Raw genomic sequence first — 18089 nt, 5'->3', positions numbered from 1 at the left:
TGGTGCACTTGGTTTTCAATTTTCCGATATACTGAGTATGTACTCAGTGCACCTGCAGAATGGGAGGGAAAGGTGGTGCTAGTAATTTATTATTTGCATTTCAGTATTGTACTAAGGCACTTTTCAGGATCAAACTTCCATTTTACTAAGTGTTAAACAAATACTTGGGTAGACACAGTACTGACTCCAAAGAACTTAAAAGGTAACTAATGTATTTAAGTTTTTAAAAAATGTGAACTTCATTCCTACAGCTGAAGAAGTGAGTAAAGTTGGAACAATTTCTCAAGGTTTATGGTTGATATTCCATCACTGACAAACTTTAAATCAAGTTTGGATCCCTAAAATGGATGCTCTAGAAATTATATTGTGAAAGGTCTATGGCTTGTGATAATACAAGATGTTGGACTAGTGATCGCAGTGGTCCCTTTTGGTCTTAGATTAGAATCAATGAAGGGTGGATCTGAACTACTTTTCCACGTCCCCACTCTGTAGCTAACTGTGGGCTGTTTTAGGCCTTTCATAAAGTACAGAAGCCTAGAGGCTGGAATGCACAAAATTTCAATGGCTGGAGTGGTCCCATACGTAAACTCTTCACCAGCTAGGGATCAGAAGAGTGCAAGGTGGGTTCAGCTGGTGCAAGCCTTAGTTTTTTTTGTATATGCTTTGTTTGCACTGGTACAGCTACACCATGGGCTGGTTGCTGATGATGGAATCCCAAGTATAAATGCTTTGAGGTAGCAATTTTTTGTGCTGTTGTACGATGCCAAGCCCAATGGGATTTTGGTGCATAATGGGCTCCTAGATGTTATCGCAATACATGTAATACATAATTTATAATAGGAGAGGTGTAGGGTTTTGGTGAGAGTTCCTGGTATAAGGTCACCATGGAAGAAAGCATGGAGATGTTTGTGTGAGTAGCAAAGAGTTGTCTAGGCTAGTGTTACTGACAAAGTAAATGGGGCGAGGAAAGGTGAGAGCAAGTAATTTCTGATAGAGTACTCTGTCATCCATCAGAATTTTCTGCCCTTTTTCCAGGGGATGAAGAGAAGCAATTTCTGTAAGAGTATGCAGTAAACAAATACTCAGTGAACACCCATCACAGGCAGCTGTCCCACCTACTCATTCAGTAACAGTTCTCTAGCACAAGGTTTCTCAAACTGGGGGTCAGGACCACTTAGAAGGTTGTGAGGTTTATAATAACCTTAGTCCCAGATTTGGACCTTAGCGTCCAAAATATGGGGGTTAGCATAAAAACCTTCAAGCTTAGCTACCAGCTTGGACCTGGTACCTGCTGCCACCACCCAAAAAATTAGAGTGTTTTGGGGCACTCTGGTCCCCCTGAAAAACCTTTTTTGGGGACCCCAAGACCCAAATCCCTTGAGTCTCACAACAAAGGGAAATAATCCTTTTTCCCTTCCCCCCTCCAGGTGCTCCTGGAGAGATACACAGACACAAGCTCTGTGAATCCAAACAGAGTGAATCTCCCTCTCTGTTCCCAATCCTGGAAACAAAAAGTACTTTCCTATTCCCCCAGAGGGAATGCAAAGTCAGGCTAGCAATCCAACACACAAATCTCCCCTTGATTTTTTCCTCCCACCAATTTCCTGGTGAGTACAGACTCAATTTCCCTGAAGTAAAGAAAAACTCCAACAGGTCTTAAAAGAAAGCTTTATATAAAAAAGAAAGAAAAAATACAAATAGTCTCTCTGTATTAAGATGACACAATACAGGGCAATTTCTTAAAAGAATATTGAATAAACAGCCTTATTTCAAAAGAATACAAATCAAAGCACTCCAGCACTTATATTCATGCAAATACCAAAGAAAAGAAACCATATAACTTACTATCTGATCTCTTGGTCCTTACACTTAGAAACAGAAGATTAGAAAACAGAACTACTTCTCCAAAGCTCAGAGAAAGCAGCCAGACAACAAAGACAAAAACACTCAGTTCCCTCCACCCAAAGTTGAAAAAATCCGGTTTTTTGATTGGTCCTCTGGTCAGGTGCTTCAGGTGAAAGAGACATTAACCCTTAGCTATCTGTTTATGACACGCCCCCCAAATTGCAGACAGTGGGGAAGCTGACTGGCGGCGATTTCCTTGTAGAACTTGAAAATAAACAGATTAATACAACACATACACCTTTACATATACACGACAGGATGGAAGTTGTGATTTGTTGCTTTCTGCATGAGCACTGCTCCTATACCACGCTCAGATGCATCCGTGGTTACTAGGAATGGCTTGTTAAAATTTGGGGCCCTGAGCACAGGGTCCGACATGAGCGTTGCCTTAAGTTGGGTAAAGGCCTTTTGACACTTATTAGTTTACTTAACTGCATTTGGCTGGGTTTTTTTGGTTAGGTCGGTTAGTGGGGCAGCGATTTGGCTGTAGTGGGGTACAAATTGCCTGTAGTATCCGGCCAAGCCTAAGAAGGATTGGACCTGCTTCTTGGACCGTGGGACAGGCCACTTTTGGATAGCATCCACCTTGGCCTGTAGGGGGTTTATGGTTCCTCGACCCACCTGGTGCCCCAGGTAAGTTACTTTGTTTTGGCCTATTTGACACTTTTTGGCCATAACAGTTAGTCCTGCCTGCCTGATGCGCTCAAAGACCTTTTCCAGGTGTAGTAGGTGTTTGGGCCAGGAGTTTGAAAAAATGGCCACATCATTGAGGTAGGCAACTGCAAATTCTCCCAGTCCAGCTAGTAGACCATCTACCAGCCTTTGGAAGGTTGCGGGTGCATTTTGAAGGCCGAAAGGAAGGACATTGAATTCATACACCCCCGCATGGGTGACGAATGCTGACCTCTCCTTGGCAGGTTCATCTAGCGGTACTTGCCAGTACCCCTTGGTTAAGTCTATTGTAGAGATGAACTGGGCACGTTCCAACTTTTTTAATAGCTCATTGGTACGTGGCATTGGATAGTTGTCCGGACGAGTTACAGCATTTAGCTTACGGTAGTTTACGCAAAAGCGTATTTCCCCATCTGGTTTGGGTACCAGAACCACTGGAGATGCCCATGCACTGGTAGATGAGCGGATTATACCCATCTGTAGCATGTTCTGGATCTCCCGTTTTATAGCGGCTTGGGCATGAGGAGACACTCGGTAGGGTGGGGTTCTGATTGGGTGAGCATTACCTGTATCAATGGAGTGGTATGCCCGTTCAGTCCGTCCTGGGGTGGCTGAGAACAGTGGGGCGAAGCTAGTGCACAGCTCCTTGATTTGTTGCCGCTGCAGACGTTCCAGGGTGGTTGAGAGGTTGACCTCTTTCACGCCACCGTCTTTTTTCCCGTCGTAGTAGACACCGTCAGGCCACTCAGCATTATCTCCCTGGACTGTAAACTGACAAACCTGTAAGTCTCTGGAATAGAAAGGCTTGAGAGAATTAACATGGTACACTTTAGGCTTTAGTGAGGAATTGGGAAATGCTATGAGGTAGTTTACAGCTTCCAGGCGCTCTTGGACCGTGAAGGGCCCTTCCCATGATGCTTCCATCTTATGGGCCTGTTGCGCCTTCAAGACCATAACCTGGTCTCCTACCTTGAAGGACCGATCTTTGGCATGTCTGTTATACCAGGCCTTTTGCTCTTCTTGAGCATCCTTTAGGTTCTCTTTAGCAAGGGCTAAAGAGTGTCGGAGGGTGCTTTGTAGGTTGCTTACAAAGTCCAGAATGTTAGTTCCTGGAGAAGGCGTAAACCCCTCCCATTGCTGCTTTACCAACTGTAATGGCCCCTTAACCTCGTGACCATACACAAGTTCAAATGGTGAAAACCCTAAACTGGGATGTGGTACAGCCCTGTAGGCAAACAGCAACTGCTGCAACACTAGGTTCCAATTATTGGAGAATTCGTTGATGAATTTCCGTATCATGGCCCCCAAAGTTCCATTGAACCTTTCCACCAGGCCATTGGTTTGATGGTGGTATGGGGTGGCAACCAAGTGATTCACCCCATGAGTTTTCCACAGTTTTTCCATGGTCCCTGCCAGGAAATTAGACCCTGAATCTGTAAGGATGTCAGAGGGCCAACCTACCCTGGCAAAGATGTCTGTTAGGGCCAGGCACACAGTGTTAGCCCTGGTGTTGCCTAGAGCTACTGCTTCTGGCCATCGGGTAGCAAAGTCCACTAAAGTTAGTACGTACTGCTTTCCTCTGGGCGTCTTTTTTGGGAAAGGGCCCAGAATATCCACAGCTACTTGCTGAAATGGGACCTCAATTATGGGGAGTGGCTGGAGAGGGGCCTTGACCTGGTCTTGAGGCTTACCCACTCTTTGGCATACCTTACAAGATCGGACATACTTGGCAACGTCCTTGCCCATCCCCTCCCAGTGGAAGGACTTCCCCAACCGGTCCTTGGTTCTGTTCACCCCAGCATGGCCACTGGGATGATCATGGGCTAAGCTTAAGAGCTTTCCCCGGTACTTAGTTGGAACCACCAACTGTTTTTGCGGCTGCCATTCTTCCCGGTGTCCACCAGAAAGAATTTCCTTGTATAAAAGTCCTTGGTCTATAACAAACCGGGATCGATTAGAAGAGCTGAGAGGCAGTGGGGTGCTCCGTGCCGCCGCCCAAGCTTTCTGAAGGCTGTCATCTGCTTCCTGCTCAGTCTGGAACTGTTCCCTTGAGGCTGGGGTCACCAGTTCTTCCTCAGACTGTGGACTTGGGCTTGGTCCCTCTGGAAGCGATGTAGGTGATGGGGTTGTTTCCGTTGCTGGTGAACCGCTCTCCGCTGGTGCACCTGAGGGTATTTCAGGCTCTGGCCGAGCCTTTTGGGTATGGCTGTCTGTGGCTTCTGCCAGTTTTGGCTCGCTGGCGCCCTCTGGCGTTGAGTTTGAAGATGTAGTTGCACTTGTTGGTGCTGGTTGCTGTTCCAGTTCCGGGCCTGGGACTGGAGATGCTGTGGCTGTTTCAGTGGTAGGCATGGAATCCGGGTCCACTACCTCTGTCTGGGTCTCTGGTAACACAGACGGGGCCTCTGTGGACGGTTCAGGAACAGGAATGGGTCTGGAAGCTTGCCTGGTTTGGCTACGTGTAACCATTCCCACTCTCTTGGCCTGCCTCACCTGGTTGGCCAAGTCTTCCCCCAGTAGCATGGGGATAGGATAATTGTCATAGACTGCAAAAGTCCACATTCCTGACCAGCCTTTGTACTGGACAGGCAGTTGAGCTGTAGGCAAGTCTACAGCTTGTGACATGAAGGGGTAAATTGTAACTTTGGCCTTCGGGTTGATGAATTTGGGGTCAACGAAGGATTGGTGGATAGCTGACACTTGTGCCCCCGTGTTTCTCCACGCAGTAACCTTCTTTCCGCCCACTCTCAAATTTTCCCTTCGCTCCAAGGGTATTTGAGAGGCATCCGGGCCTGGGGATCTTTGGTGTGATGGTGGTGTAATGAATTGCACTCGCATGGTGTTCTTGGGACACTTGGCCTTGATATGTCCCAGTTCATTACACTTAAAGCATCTTCCATCTGATGGGTCACTGGGCCGAGGTGAGTTACTGGAGACTGGTGAGGTTGAAGGGTAGGGTATCTGTGGCTTTACTTGGGTGGTATGTGGGGTCTTTGGCTGTCCTCGGTTGTAGGGTTTATGGTCTGTGTGCCCCCTGGGGTAATCGTTCCCCTTGACAGTAGCTTTCTTGCTTTCTGCCAGTTCCATCCATTTGGCTTCAATTTCCCCCGCCTCAGCGATATTCTTGGGGTTTCCATCTTGTATGTACCGCGTGATGTCTTCAGGAACACCATCCAAGAACTGCTCCATTTGTATGAGGAGGTTCAGTTCTTCCAAGGTTTGAATGTTGTTTCCTGTTAGCCAGGCCTCATAGTTTTTTGCAATGTAGTAGGCGTGTTTGGGAAATGACACCTCTGGTTTCCACTTTTGGGTTCTGAAGCGCCGACGGGCATGATCTGGGGTTATCCCCATCCTGTATCTGGCCTTGGTTAGAAAAAGTTTATAGTCATTCATTTGGTGCTTAGGCATTTCAGCTGCCACCTCTGCTAAAGGTCCACTGAGCTGTGACCTCAATTCTACCATGTACTGGTCTTCGGGGATCTTGTACCCAAGACAGGCTCTTTCAAAATTTTCCAAGAAGGCCTCGGTGTCATCACCTGCCTTGTAGGTGGGAAATTTCCTGGGCTGTGGAGCAATATTTGGCGCCGGGTTGTTAGGGTTGGCTGGCACAGGCAGCCCAGCTTTTGCCAACTCCAGTTCATGTTTTCTCTGTTTTTCCTTCTCTTCATTCTTTTTTTGTTGTTTTTCCATTTCTCGGTGGTGAGCCGACTCTTCTTCTGCTTGTTTCCTTCGGTAGGCCACCTCTTCTTCTTTTTGCTTCCTTCTGTGGGCCAACTCTTCTTCTTCTAGTTTTCTTTTGTGTGCTGCCTCCTTGGCTGCCTCTTTGGCTGCCTGTTCTTTTTGGTAGGCTGCCTGTTCTCTTTGGTAGGCTGCCTCTTTGATCTGTTCTTCTCTTTCTTTCATCTCCATCTCTTTTTGTTTTATTTCCAGTTGTCGCCTGTGTTCAGCTTCTTTGATTTGTTCTTCGGCGTCAATTTTTGCCTTAGAAGTCATGGTTCCTGTTTTCTTGTGTTGGGGTGCCCTCCGGTGTTTATCTTCTGAACTGCAGGTTCTGTTGCCTCCTGGAGTCTGCCTAGCAACAGTGCTTTTTTCCTTTTCTCTCTCTAGCTAATGTTCAATGAAGGGAAACCAGAAAAACCACTTTATTTGCATTCATATAGTGCTGGTATGACTCTCAATGGGAGTGCTATTGTGTGACAAAAGACTGTTAATAGTCCTTAACGACTTCTGCTTAACATGCAAGCCACAAACTGCCAGAGAGAGCAGAAAAAAAAAATTCTCTCTGGTTCCCTTTTAAAACCAACTGCTTCTCTCTGCTAAAAAGCCCTTAGCAGAGAAACGAAAAATATAATATTTCTACTGGCTTCTGGATTCTGTCTATCTCCCACCAGCTGCACACCATATAATAACCTTAGTCCCAGATTTGGACCTTAGCGTCCAAAATATGGGGGTTAGCATAAAAACCTTCAAGCTTAGCTACCAGCTTGGACCTGGTACCTGCTGCCACCACCCAAAAAATTAGAGTGTTTTGGGGCACTCTGGTCCCCCTGAAAAACCTTTTTTGGGGACCCCAAGACCCAAATCCCTTGAGTCTCACAACAAAGGGAAATAATCCTTTTTCCCTTCCCCCCTCCAGGTGCTCCTGGAGAGATACACAGACACAAGCTCTGTGAATCCAAACAGAGTGAATCTCCCTCTCTGTTCCCAATCCTGGAAACAAAAAGTACTTTCCTATTCCCCCAGAGGGAATGCAAAGTCAGGCTAGCAATCCAACACACAAATCTCCCCTTGATTTTTTCCTCCCACCAATTTCCTGGTGAGTACAGACTCAATTTCCCTGAAGTAAAGAAAAACTCCAACAGGTCTTAAAAGAAAGCTTTATATAAAAAAGAAAGAAAAAATACAAATAGTCTCTCTGTATTAAGATGACACAATACAGGGCAATTTCTTAAAAGAATATTGAATAAACAGCCTTATTTCAAAAGAATACAAATCAAAGCACTCCAGCACTTATATTCATGCAAATACCAAAGAAAAGAAACCATATAACTTACTATCTGATCTCTTGGTCCTTACACTTAGAAACAGAAGATTAGAAAACAGAACTACTTCTCCAAAGCTCAGAGAAAGCAGCCAGACAACAAAGACAAAAACACTCAGTTCCCTCCACCCAAAGTTGAAAAAATCCGGTTTTTTGATTGGTCCTCTGGTCAGGTGCTTCAGGTGAAAAAGACATTAACCCTTAGCTATCTGTTTATGACAAGGTTATTACATGGGGGGTTGCAAGCTGTCAGACTCCACCCAAACCCCGCTTTGCATCCAGCATTTATAGTGTTATATTAAGAAGTGTTTTTAATCTATATTTAAGGGCGGGGGGGGGGGCGCGGTGTCACGCTCAATGGCTTGCTATGTGAAAGGGGCACCAGTACAAAAGTTTGAGAACTACTGCTCTAGCATCATGTCAGTAGCCCTCATGGAACAGTCACCAATGCATCCACATGCACGCAACCCAACACCAGCCAGTCCACACAGTGAACTCCCTCTGCAAAGAAACACCTCGCATGCAGCAACAACTTGAGTGAATACACTCATCTGCAATCCAGCATTCTTACTGCAAGCTAACACCTTTATCCTGAACAAACACCCTCAACGCATATCCATATCCAATAACACCCCAGTAAAATGCCAATGTGTGTGTATACACAGAGGATAACAATACCTTCAAGACTACCAAAGCAAACATCCCTGTGCGCAACCTGACATTCCCACTCTAAACAGATACCCTCCAAGCAAATTTCCCTGGGGTCATCCATCAATATTTCCAAACTGTATTGAGTCCCCCTTAGCAAACAATCCTCTATATCCAAACAACACCTGCACCCCTTATCCTGAATCAACACTTCTTCCCTTTAACAAATACCCTTGTGAATGCACTATACAGTAATCACTAGGGATCTACACACTACTGTAATCCTTTAACATCCAAACAGCCTTACTACTGGGAATGAGTGACAGGGGATAAATCACTTGGTGATTACCTGTTCTGTTCATTCCCTCTGGGGCACCTGGCTCTGGCCATTGTTGGAAGACAGGATACTGGGCTGGATGGATCTTTGATCTGACCCAGTAGGGCCGTTCTTATGTAATCTAGCACATGTATCCCCAGCATGTAACAACTACTCCTTGCGCGTGCACCAGCTGACCCTTTATGCATATCTTGTGTGTGCAGGCTTCCAGTTCCACGCTGTTGACACTTCAGCAGTAGCCATCAGCCACTATCATGTTCACAACATCCTCACAGCTCTCACTCCCTACATGCATGCTATACAATATGCTGTATCCATATTTTTCAAGAACTTCATCTATCCTCACATGCCAAGAGAAAGAAAGATGCACTTGCACAATATTTGCAAATATTTTCTTTAAAAATGTGCAGGGGAGCAGAAAAAGCCTTAATGTGTATGTTTTAAAGGATTTTTTAAAAAATCTTTTGTGCATGCTATTTATCTAAAGAGTACTGTATTAGAAATTGGAATTTATAGATACTAACCACTAGCATTCTCACCTGGACCTCAGCTTGCTAGTGCAAGGCTTTGTTTATAGTAGGGTATATTTCCTAGAATTTCCCACCATTGCTACTGGCACCATCGTCTCAGCTCCATATGTGGTAGTGACTTTTGGGAGAAGTCATGTAGGCAAAGCGCTGATAGCTGTTTGCTGTGCTGTCTAAACTTGTGCTCTTGCTACCTCTTAGGGAACTGAACAGAAGGTAGCAACAGTGGAAAATATTTAGGAACAATTTTCTAGTGTAAGCAAGGCTTGAAGGTTTTTGGCCATTAACGGTAGCTGTAGTGGCCAGAGGCTGTATGTTCTTTGAACCTACATTTGCAGCCTCCAAAATGTTCCAATCACTTAATTTTTAACCACAGTTAGCAAATAAGCTTTCCTCAAGGCTACATCATTTCAGTTGCCACTCCATCTCTCCACTTCAATTCATCTGTGTGTAGTTTCAGGAATCCTTTTATTTGTTTCCTCTTTTCTGTGATTTTCATCATGTAGTGGATTTCTCCTAATGTTTGTGCGAGTATCTTATGTTCACAAAAAGGGGTGCTTCTTTTCAAGTTTTTGGAGTGTCTTTGGTCATGCTTAGAAGTTACCTTAATTTACTTTGAGACTTTGGCTACCTGGATTTTCTTTTTTGGGATATCCTCAGCTCTTGCTGTGGGGCACGTCAGCACTGGGTCTAAAGATACCTTTTTGGCATTATTATTTATAGTGCAGTAGGGTCTTAGATGCTCCAGCTAAGATAGGTGTCCCGCTGTGCTGGGCACTGTACAAAAGTGTATATATAGAGAGAGCCACTCGTCCCTGCCTTGGAGAGAGAGAGATGACAGACAAAAGGTGAAAGGGAAGACATGTACACAAAGGTAGAGTGACTTGTTCTAGCTTACACAGCAGGTTAATAGTTAAAGGCAGGATTTGAATCTGGGTTTTCTGGCCTGGATCACCAGGCCACTGCCCTGTCACCTAGACCAGGGCTGGCCAACCTGTGGCTCCAGAGCCACATGTGGCGCGTCAGAAGTTAATATGCTGCTCCTTGTATAGGACTGATTCTGGAATTGGAGCTATAGGTGCCAACTTTCCAATGTGGGCAGGAGGGGGGGTTCTCAACCCCTGGCTCTGCCACAGGCCCTATCGCCACTCCACCCCTTCCTGCCCCCTACGCTGAGCCTGCAATGCCCTCACTTCTCCACCCACCCAGAGCCTCCTTTATGCCAAGAAACAGCTGATCGGGATGTGTGGGGAGGGAGGAGGAGATGCTGATCATCAGGGTTGCCGGTGGGTGGGAGGTGCTGGGAGCAGGGTGGGGGAGCTGATGGGGGGGCTACTGACGTATTACTGTGTCTCTTTGGCAATGTAAATTGGTAAATTCTGACTCCTTCTCAGGCTCAAGTGGGCCACCCCGACCTAGACCATATGCTGCCTCTATGCTTTGATTTGTTAGTTAATTTTTTTTTTTACATAAGTTAAGGTACCTTAAAAGTTTTATGATCTTTCAGCAACTTTTCTTGAGGTCCCTTAGTACTCTGTTAGCAGCTCTTGGTGCATTGTCTTGGTGTTTTCAGCTATTGCTTAATGCCATTTTGGCTTTCTGTTTTGGTGCTGTATCATAAGGAATCTGTCAACTGCCTTTGATGCCATTGACCATGAGATATTGACCAGTATGTGAACCCTAGGTGGAGGGAGTTGGGATGGAGTCTCTCTGGATAGTATCAGAGGGGTAGCCGTGTTAGTCTGGATCTGTAAAAGCAGCAAAGAATCCTGTGGCACCTTATAGACTTACGGACGTTTTGGAGCATGAGCTTTCGTGGGTGAATACCCACTTCGTCAGATGCATGTAGTGGAAATTTCCAGGGGCAGGTATATATGTGCAAGCAAGCTAGAGATAATGAGGTTAGTTCAATCAGGGAGGATGAGGCCCTGTTCTAGCAGTTGAGGTGTGAAAACCAAGGGAGGAGAAATTGGTTCTGTAGTTGGCAAGCCATTCACAGTCTTTGTTTAATCCTGAGCTGATGGTGTCAGATTTGTAGAATAACCCCGGTCAGTTCATCTATCTATTACCCAAGATCCACAAACCCGGAAATCCTGGACTCCCCATCATCTTGGGCATTGGCACTCTCACCGAAGGACTGTCTGGATATGTATACTCTCTACTCAGACCCTATACCACCAACACTCCCAGCTATCTCCGTGATACCACTGGTTTCCTGAGGAAACTACAATGCATTGGTGACCTTCCAGAAAACACCATCCTAGCCACCATGGATGTAGAGGCTCTTTACACAAACATCCCACACACAGATGGAATACAAGCGAGCAGGAACAGTATCCCTGATGATGCCACAGCACAATTGGCTGCTGAGCTCTGTGCCTTTATCCTCACACACAACTATTTCAAATTTGATGACAATATATATCTCCAGATCAGTGGCACTGGTATGGGCACCCGCACGGCCCCACAATATGCCAATATTTTTATGGCCGACTTGGAACAGTGCTTCCTCAGCTCTCGTCAGCTCACGCCCCTTCTGTACCTACGCTACATTGATGACATCTTCATCATCTGGACCCATGGGAAGGAGACTCTGGAAACATTCCACCATGATTTCAACAGCTTCCACCCCACCATCAGCCTCAGCCTGGACCAATCTACACGGGAGGTCCACTTCCTAGATACCACGGTGCAAATAAGTGATGATCACATTACCACCACCCTATACCGAAAACCTACCGACCGCTATGCCTACCTTCATGCCTCCAGCTGCCATCCCGGGCACATCACACGATCCATTGTCTACAGCCAAGCACTGAAGTACAACCGCATCTGCTCTAACCCCTCAGACAGAGACCAACACCTACAAAATCTCCACCAAGCATTCTCAAAACTACAATACCTGCACGAGGAAATAAGGAAACAGATCAACAGAGCCAGACATGTACCCAGAAGCCTCCTACTGCAAGACAAACCCAAGAAAGAAACCAACAGGAGTCCACTGGCCATCACATACAATCCCCAGCTAAAACCCCTCCAATGCATCATCAGGGATCTACAACCCATCCTGGACAATGACCCTACACTTTCACAGGCCTTGGGTGGCAGGCCAGTCCTCGCCCACAGACAACCTGCCAACCTGAAAACATATTCTCATCAGTAACTGCACACCGCCCCATAGTAACTCTAGCTCAGGAACCAATCCATGCAACAAACCCCATGCCAACTCTGCCCACATATCTAAACCAGCGACATCGTCACAGGACCTAACCAGATCAGCCACACCATCACCGGTTCATTCACCTGCATGTCCACCAATGTAATATACGCCATCATCTGCCAGCAGTGCCCCTCTGCTATGTACATTGGCCAAACTGGACAGTCTCTACGGAAAAGGATAAATGGACACAAATCAGATATTAGGAATGGCAATATACAAAAACCTGTAGGAGAACACTTAAACCTCCCTGGCCACACTATAGCAGACCTTAAGGTGGCCATCCTGCTGCAAAAAGCTTCACAACCAGACTTGAAAGAGAAACTGCTGAGCTTCAGTTCATCTGCAAATTTGACACCATCAGCTCAGGATTAAACAAAGACTGTGAATGGCTTGCCAACTACAGAACCAATTTCTCCTCCCTTGGTTTTCACACCTCAACTGCTAGAACAGGGCCTCATCCTCCCTGATTGAACTAACTTCATTATCTCTAGCTTGCTTGCACATATATACCTGCCCCTGGAAATTTCCACTACACGCATGTAACGAAGTGGGTATTCACCCACGAAAGCTCATGCTCCAAAACGTCTTTTAGTCTATAAGGTGCCACAGGATTATTTGCTGCTCTCTCTGAACAGGCTCCAGTCTTTTCTTGTGAGACATCTCAGCTGATAGTTTGAGAAATTGCTTGTATTACTTGTAGAGGCACATAAGATTGTCATCCCTTTTCACATGTCTTTGAGAGTACAAGGATTGGTGAGTAGAGATGGGCGATTCTGATGAGATCCACCTCTGCCTATCTGTCCTTTCTGACCCTGCCAGTATAGTGGAACAAATGACCCATTTTCTGCTTGAGGTGAAGCTTTGACAAGACCTAACTGGCTGAAAAGAGGCAAGTTTGAAGTAATATTGGAAAGTTGGGGGTTACAATCAGAAGAACTAAAAAGAGCTTTTTGGGGGGATGGAGGGTGGGGGTCTGCACCATTATTGGAGCGAAGGGGCTGCCAATGGTAATTTATTTGTAGTTCAGGCATCTTAGTTCCTGGCTTTCTCCCAGATATTTAGGTAGTAACTGTGGCTCATGGGTTTTTTTTCTGCTTTGGCTGCCTTTGTCACCACAAGACTATACTACTGTAATATACTCTACATAGTGCTACATCTTGAGACCATTAACAAGCTGAAGCTAATGCAGAATCGGTTTGCTCTGCATATAGTTTCCCAGCTTGTGCTTATGAAACATGCTCCATTTTCACTATCTCCTTGTTGCCATTCCAGCAGAGTTTAGGATTTTAAAGTTTTAACCCGTAAATTGCTAAATTTATGCATTTCTTTGAAGCGTTATTTGTTGTTTGGAGAATTGTACAAAAGAAATTTTATGGCAATTTTGTGTAATATTGTAACCCAGAGTATAGAGTAGGTATCTTTTTTATAAATATAAATAAATAAAAGAAATGGTTTAAGGTCTTGTTACCTGAGAAAGTGCCTCTCTAGCTGTGTGAAAACACATATTTATGATCATGTGAGGCACTCCCGGTTTAAATGGAAGGGGCTACCGACAGGGCATTTTCCACGAGAGGTATTCTGATCTGGAGTTCACTGTCCCACTTGGTTTGCCAGATTTATCAGTATTCCAGTAGTAAATTAAAACCTTAGTAAAACCTTCCTGGTTTAGTCTCTTGGGCATTTGGGGAGGATTTGAAAGGAGGGATTTAGTGTGGTCAGATATGGAGTGATTATGATTATTATTGTGTTGGTGTGAAAAGTTATATAGAGCTGTATGAGCAAATCATTAGATGTGTGGATTTTGAGACTGTATTTATTAATTACTGTTAGAGCGCCTAGAGCAGAGGTGGGCAAACTATGGCTTGTGGGCCAGATCTGGCCCATGGGACTCTCTTGCCCAGCCCTTGAGTTCCTGGCCCTGGAAGCTAGCCCCCGGCCCCTCCCCTGGTGTCCCTCCTCCCCCATAGCCTCAACTTTCCGTTCCACCAGCACTCTGGGTGGCAGGGCTGCAAGCTCCTGCCTGGCAGCACGGCTGCAAGAGCTGCTGGCCTGCTCCAGTGCTTTAGACTGCATGACAGTGGGGCTGGCTCCGGCCAGGCGGCAGGGCTGGCTCCGGCCAGGTGGTGGGGCTGCCAGTCCTGGTGCTCTGAGGGGCATGGTAAGGCACAGGGAGCCGGGGGGGGGGGGGCTGGATAAGGGGCAGGGAGTTCCAGGGGGCAGACAGGGAGCAGGGGGCGATTGGATCGGCATGGGAGTCCTGGGGGGCCTGTCAGGGGGCAGGGGTGTGGATAGGGGTCGGGGCAGTCAGGGGACAGGGAGCAGGGGGATTGGATAGGAGGTGGGGTCACGGGGGGGCAGTTAGGAGCGGGGAGTTCCTGGGAGAGGGTTGTCAGGGGACAAGGACCAGGGTGGGTTGGATGAGTCAGGGATTCTGAGGGGGGCAGTCATGGGGCAGGAAGTGGGATGGGGTGGATGAGGGCAGGGGTTAGGCTGTTTAGGGAGTTTGCCCACTCCTGCTCTAGAAGTATGTCCTAGATACTATACTACAAGTCTATATAAATAAATAATCCTTGCTGTGCCATAGAGTCCCTCTTCGGGTTTGGGCAAGTCACATGAGCCTCTCTTCCTCATTTTTCTTCTTGTGCAAAATCGGTAGAATATCTGTATACCTCCCAGGCATGTTGTTGTATTGTTTACATTTGTAATGTGCTTTGAAAATGATAAATCCTATTATTATTTACAATGAGCTTATTTTTTTTAACTTGTAGGAATGATCTTGCGGTAGACAAAACCAAAAGGAAAAAAAGAAGAGAACTGACTGAAGAACAGAAGCAAGAAATTAAAGATGCTTTTGAGTTGTTTGACACAGATAAAGATAAAGCAATAGATTATCATGAATTAAAGGTAACTTGTTTTTCACTTAACTTTTGGCTATATTTCTAAAAGAACTTCCACATTTAGACAGGTAAATAAATTGGCCTTATTTTCAGGAGTGCTCAGCATCCAAGATACTGTATAAATCAGTGTTCTCTTGATACTGCATCATGTTTTCTGGAGGGCAGTACTTCTCTTATTATGTAACTAGTAGGGCTTCTCTGGGAGGAAATAGCTAGCTAGCCTCCTACAGTCGCTTTGTGAATGCAATGCTAGAATGAAGAAAAAAGAGTTATTTACTTTGTGACTCCTGTTCTTTGAATGTCTTACCTCTGTAGAGCCATGCAAACTCCCTCCTTATTCCTCCAGCCACTTATTTCAAAGCTCAGCTAGTTTAGGTCTTATGAAGGTGGTGGAGAACTGGGGACTGTTGGTGGGGGGTCGGGGTGTATGGATGTTTTATACCTTTGGACAGTATAATTAGGACTCAAGGGAAATACTTTCAACCACATCTCTCATTATTGTATAAAAGGTTCAATATCTGTATGATTAGGTATTACCTACACTGTGGTTCTCAAGATGAGACAGTTGGAGAACAGAGGCATATAAGACAGAGTAACTCCCTTTCCTGTATAACCCTTATCTGCAGTGGAGTTTGCATGTGTATATAGTGGGAAAGGATTTGACAAGTGTGATTTAGAGTGAATGCCAAGATTCTTAATTTAGCTGTAGAAGGGTAACTACAAATGTTCACAGTTGAAATAAAGAACACAGTTCCCCTCTAAAATGCATAGCTTTATGTAACATTTCCTTCTTAAAAGGATTAAGAGACGTCTGATCTATATTTTGAAGGTGTTATATTGTTGTACTTCTGTTTTATTCCAAAAGGTGGCAATGAGAGCCTTGGGTTTTGATGTAAAAAAAGCTGATGTACTAAAAATACTTAAAGATTATGATAGAGATGCAACAGGCAAAATCACCTTTGAAGATTTTAATGAAGTTGGTACGTATATGATTTCAAGTACATATTGAAAGTTTTGTTTACCTCTGCTGCTGCCTGATTGCATACTTCTGGTTCCAAATGAGATGTGTGGTTGACCGGTCAGTTTGTAACTCTGGTGTTCAATACTGTCATTGCAGTTGATTCAAGATGGGTGAGAAGAGGTCTTAATGGAAGATGTTCAGTTTAATAGACTTTGACCCTAGGTCCCCTATCTATCAAAAAGAAATGTTAAAGAAACACTTAATTGCCAGCGCATACATGTGCGCGCTCTCTCTCTCTCTCTCCCCTCCCTGCTATGGTTTTGGGGCTTTTTGCATTTTTCTTAACTTAGCTAAATTGATTCATACCTCCCTACTCTTTGTACTGCGGCTACATATGAGGAGTGATTTTTCTGGAGGAAGTACTCTTTGTCTGACTGACAGGTGCTGCTTCTGGTGAGATGGAATTTCTCTTATATGTGTGCTTTCCTGTTTTTCCCCTTTTATCCCTTATGTTCAAACAGTTTCTATTCTTCTGTCCCTATTCCTGCTTTGAGTGGCCATGAGGCAGCTCAGCCGGACAGAACCACTTACAGCATAAGAAGGTGATACTCTTGTCTGAACTCATCTCTAAACTTTTGAGTCACTTTCAGCTCTGGTGAAAATCACTTGGCCCTTTCTCCTTAACTGGTATGGGATACTTCATCTAGCTGAATGAACTGGACTGAGTGGAGGAATGTGAGATACAGGAATTTACAGCACAGTAAAATTAGTTAGCCACATTTTGTTTTCTTTGATGTAAATTAGAAGGGAAGAAATACACCTTAATTGTCTTCACTACTATACCGCAAGTTGTTTACTAGCTTAAACATAGGAATGAACCACAAAAAACAAAATGAATAAAACTATTATATGTTTGTTTTTTGGTTTATAAAGTCAAGAACCCTCTTTGAAATTTGCATATATTTTGTATCTTTAATTTACATATATTTTGTATCTTCAGTCTTTTAGGATAATATGTTTCAATTAATTTTTTGGAGTGCTCTTTGGATAAGTAAATCTAAATTTTTCACGGTCAAAGGACAACTAAGATGATTCAAATAATGTAATGCCTCTATACATACATGATTATTTTAAAGCTAAATCAATACACTCAAAATTTTCAGCAGAGCCACAATAAATTTATGAGCTTAGATCTAATTTTTTCCTGTCAAGTTCACTAAACCAGACAGTTCATTCCATCTGCAAACAATAGCAAGTTCTAAATGGTTCTGTAAGCCCCAGCAGGGGTGAAGTATTTATAATGGCTTGTTGAAAGTCATAAATAGCAAGTCCTGTAATATAAGACTTAACAGGTACAAAGTGTGAAGATGTTTTCTCTGTTGTTTCCAGAAATGGGTGAAGCAATTACTAGCGAAATATTTTGACACGACAGATTATTTTGTCTTGCTTTTCTCTGCTATAGGACTCACAAATGGATGTGATAAAAAGAATAATCCAGATTGATTAAGCCTTCCTGGATTAGTGTCTTGCTTTATATAGTAAAAGCCTCCTCAGTGCCTTGGGGGGGGTTGGGGCTTTTTTCATAAATTACAAAGCCATAAGGTATCATTGTGATCATCTAGTCTGACCTCATGTAAAACACAGACCATAGGACTTCCCTGACTTTATTCCTGTTTGAACAAGAGCATATCTTTTAGAAAAACATCCAATCTTGATTTAAAAAGTTCCAGTGTAGGAGAATCTACCCTAACCTTTGGTAACTTGTTGAAATGGTTAATTACCCTCACTGTTTTGTTCTTGTTGCCGTTTGTATCATAGCTCTCATTTTTAGATACTTATGCTTTTTAGTACCCAACTGCTTCTCTCTCAGTATCAAGAGGATTC

At 44.5% G+C, this 18089-nt stretch overlaps 2 protein-coding genes across 8 annotated transcripts in view; one reads left to right on the top strand and one right to left on the bottom strand.

The window, feature by feature from the left end:
- Positions 1-8966, bottom strand: part of POLR3G (RNA polymerase III subunit G) — a 45529-nt gene extending 36563 nt beyond the window's left edge. For both annotated transcript variants that reach the window (XM_050943938.1, XM_050943940.1), the window contains exon 1: positions 8613-8966. The gene's annotated coding sequence lies outside the window, so the exon portion shown is untranslated. The remainder of the gene's footprint in view (positions 1-8612) is intronic.
- The window catches only part of CETN3 (centrin 3), a 34073-nt gene that overhangs the window by 1591 nt on the left and 14393 nt on the right, over positions 1-18089 (top strand). For 5 of the 6 annotated variants that reach the window (XM_050943937.1, XM_050943935.1, XM_050943936.1 and 2 more), the window contains exons 1-2: positions 15075-15251; positions 16110-16224. In XM_050943937.1, coding sequence (XP_050799894.1) covers positions 15090-15251; positions 16110-16224 — 277 coding nt within the window. In that variant the 5' untranslated portion in view covers positions 15075-15089. Of the gene's footprint in view, positions 1-15074; positions 15252-16109; positions 16225-18089 lie in introns of those variants that run through there. The other variant, XM_050943934.1, reaches the window with a different exon arrangement.

This window comes from Gopherus flavomarginatus, chromosome 3 (genome assembly GCF_025201925.1).
Source record: "Gopherus flavomarginatus isolate rGopFla2 chromosome 3, rGopFla2.mat.asm, whole genome shotgun sequence".
In the NCBI taxonomy this organism is placed as follows: Eukaryota; Metazoa; Chordata; order Testudines; family Testudinidae; genus Gopherus; species Gopherus flavomarginatus.
Note: the sequence above shows the minus strand (reverse complement) of the source record. Positions and strands in the feature narration are given on the sequence as shown.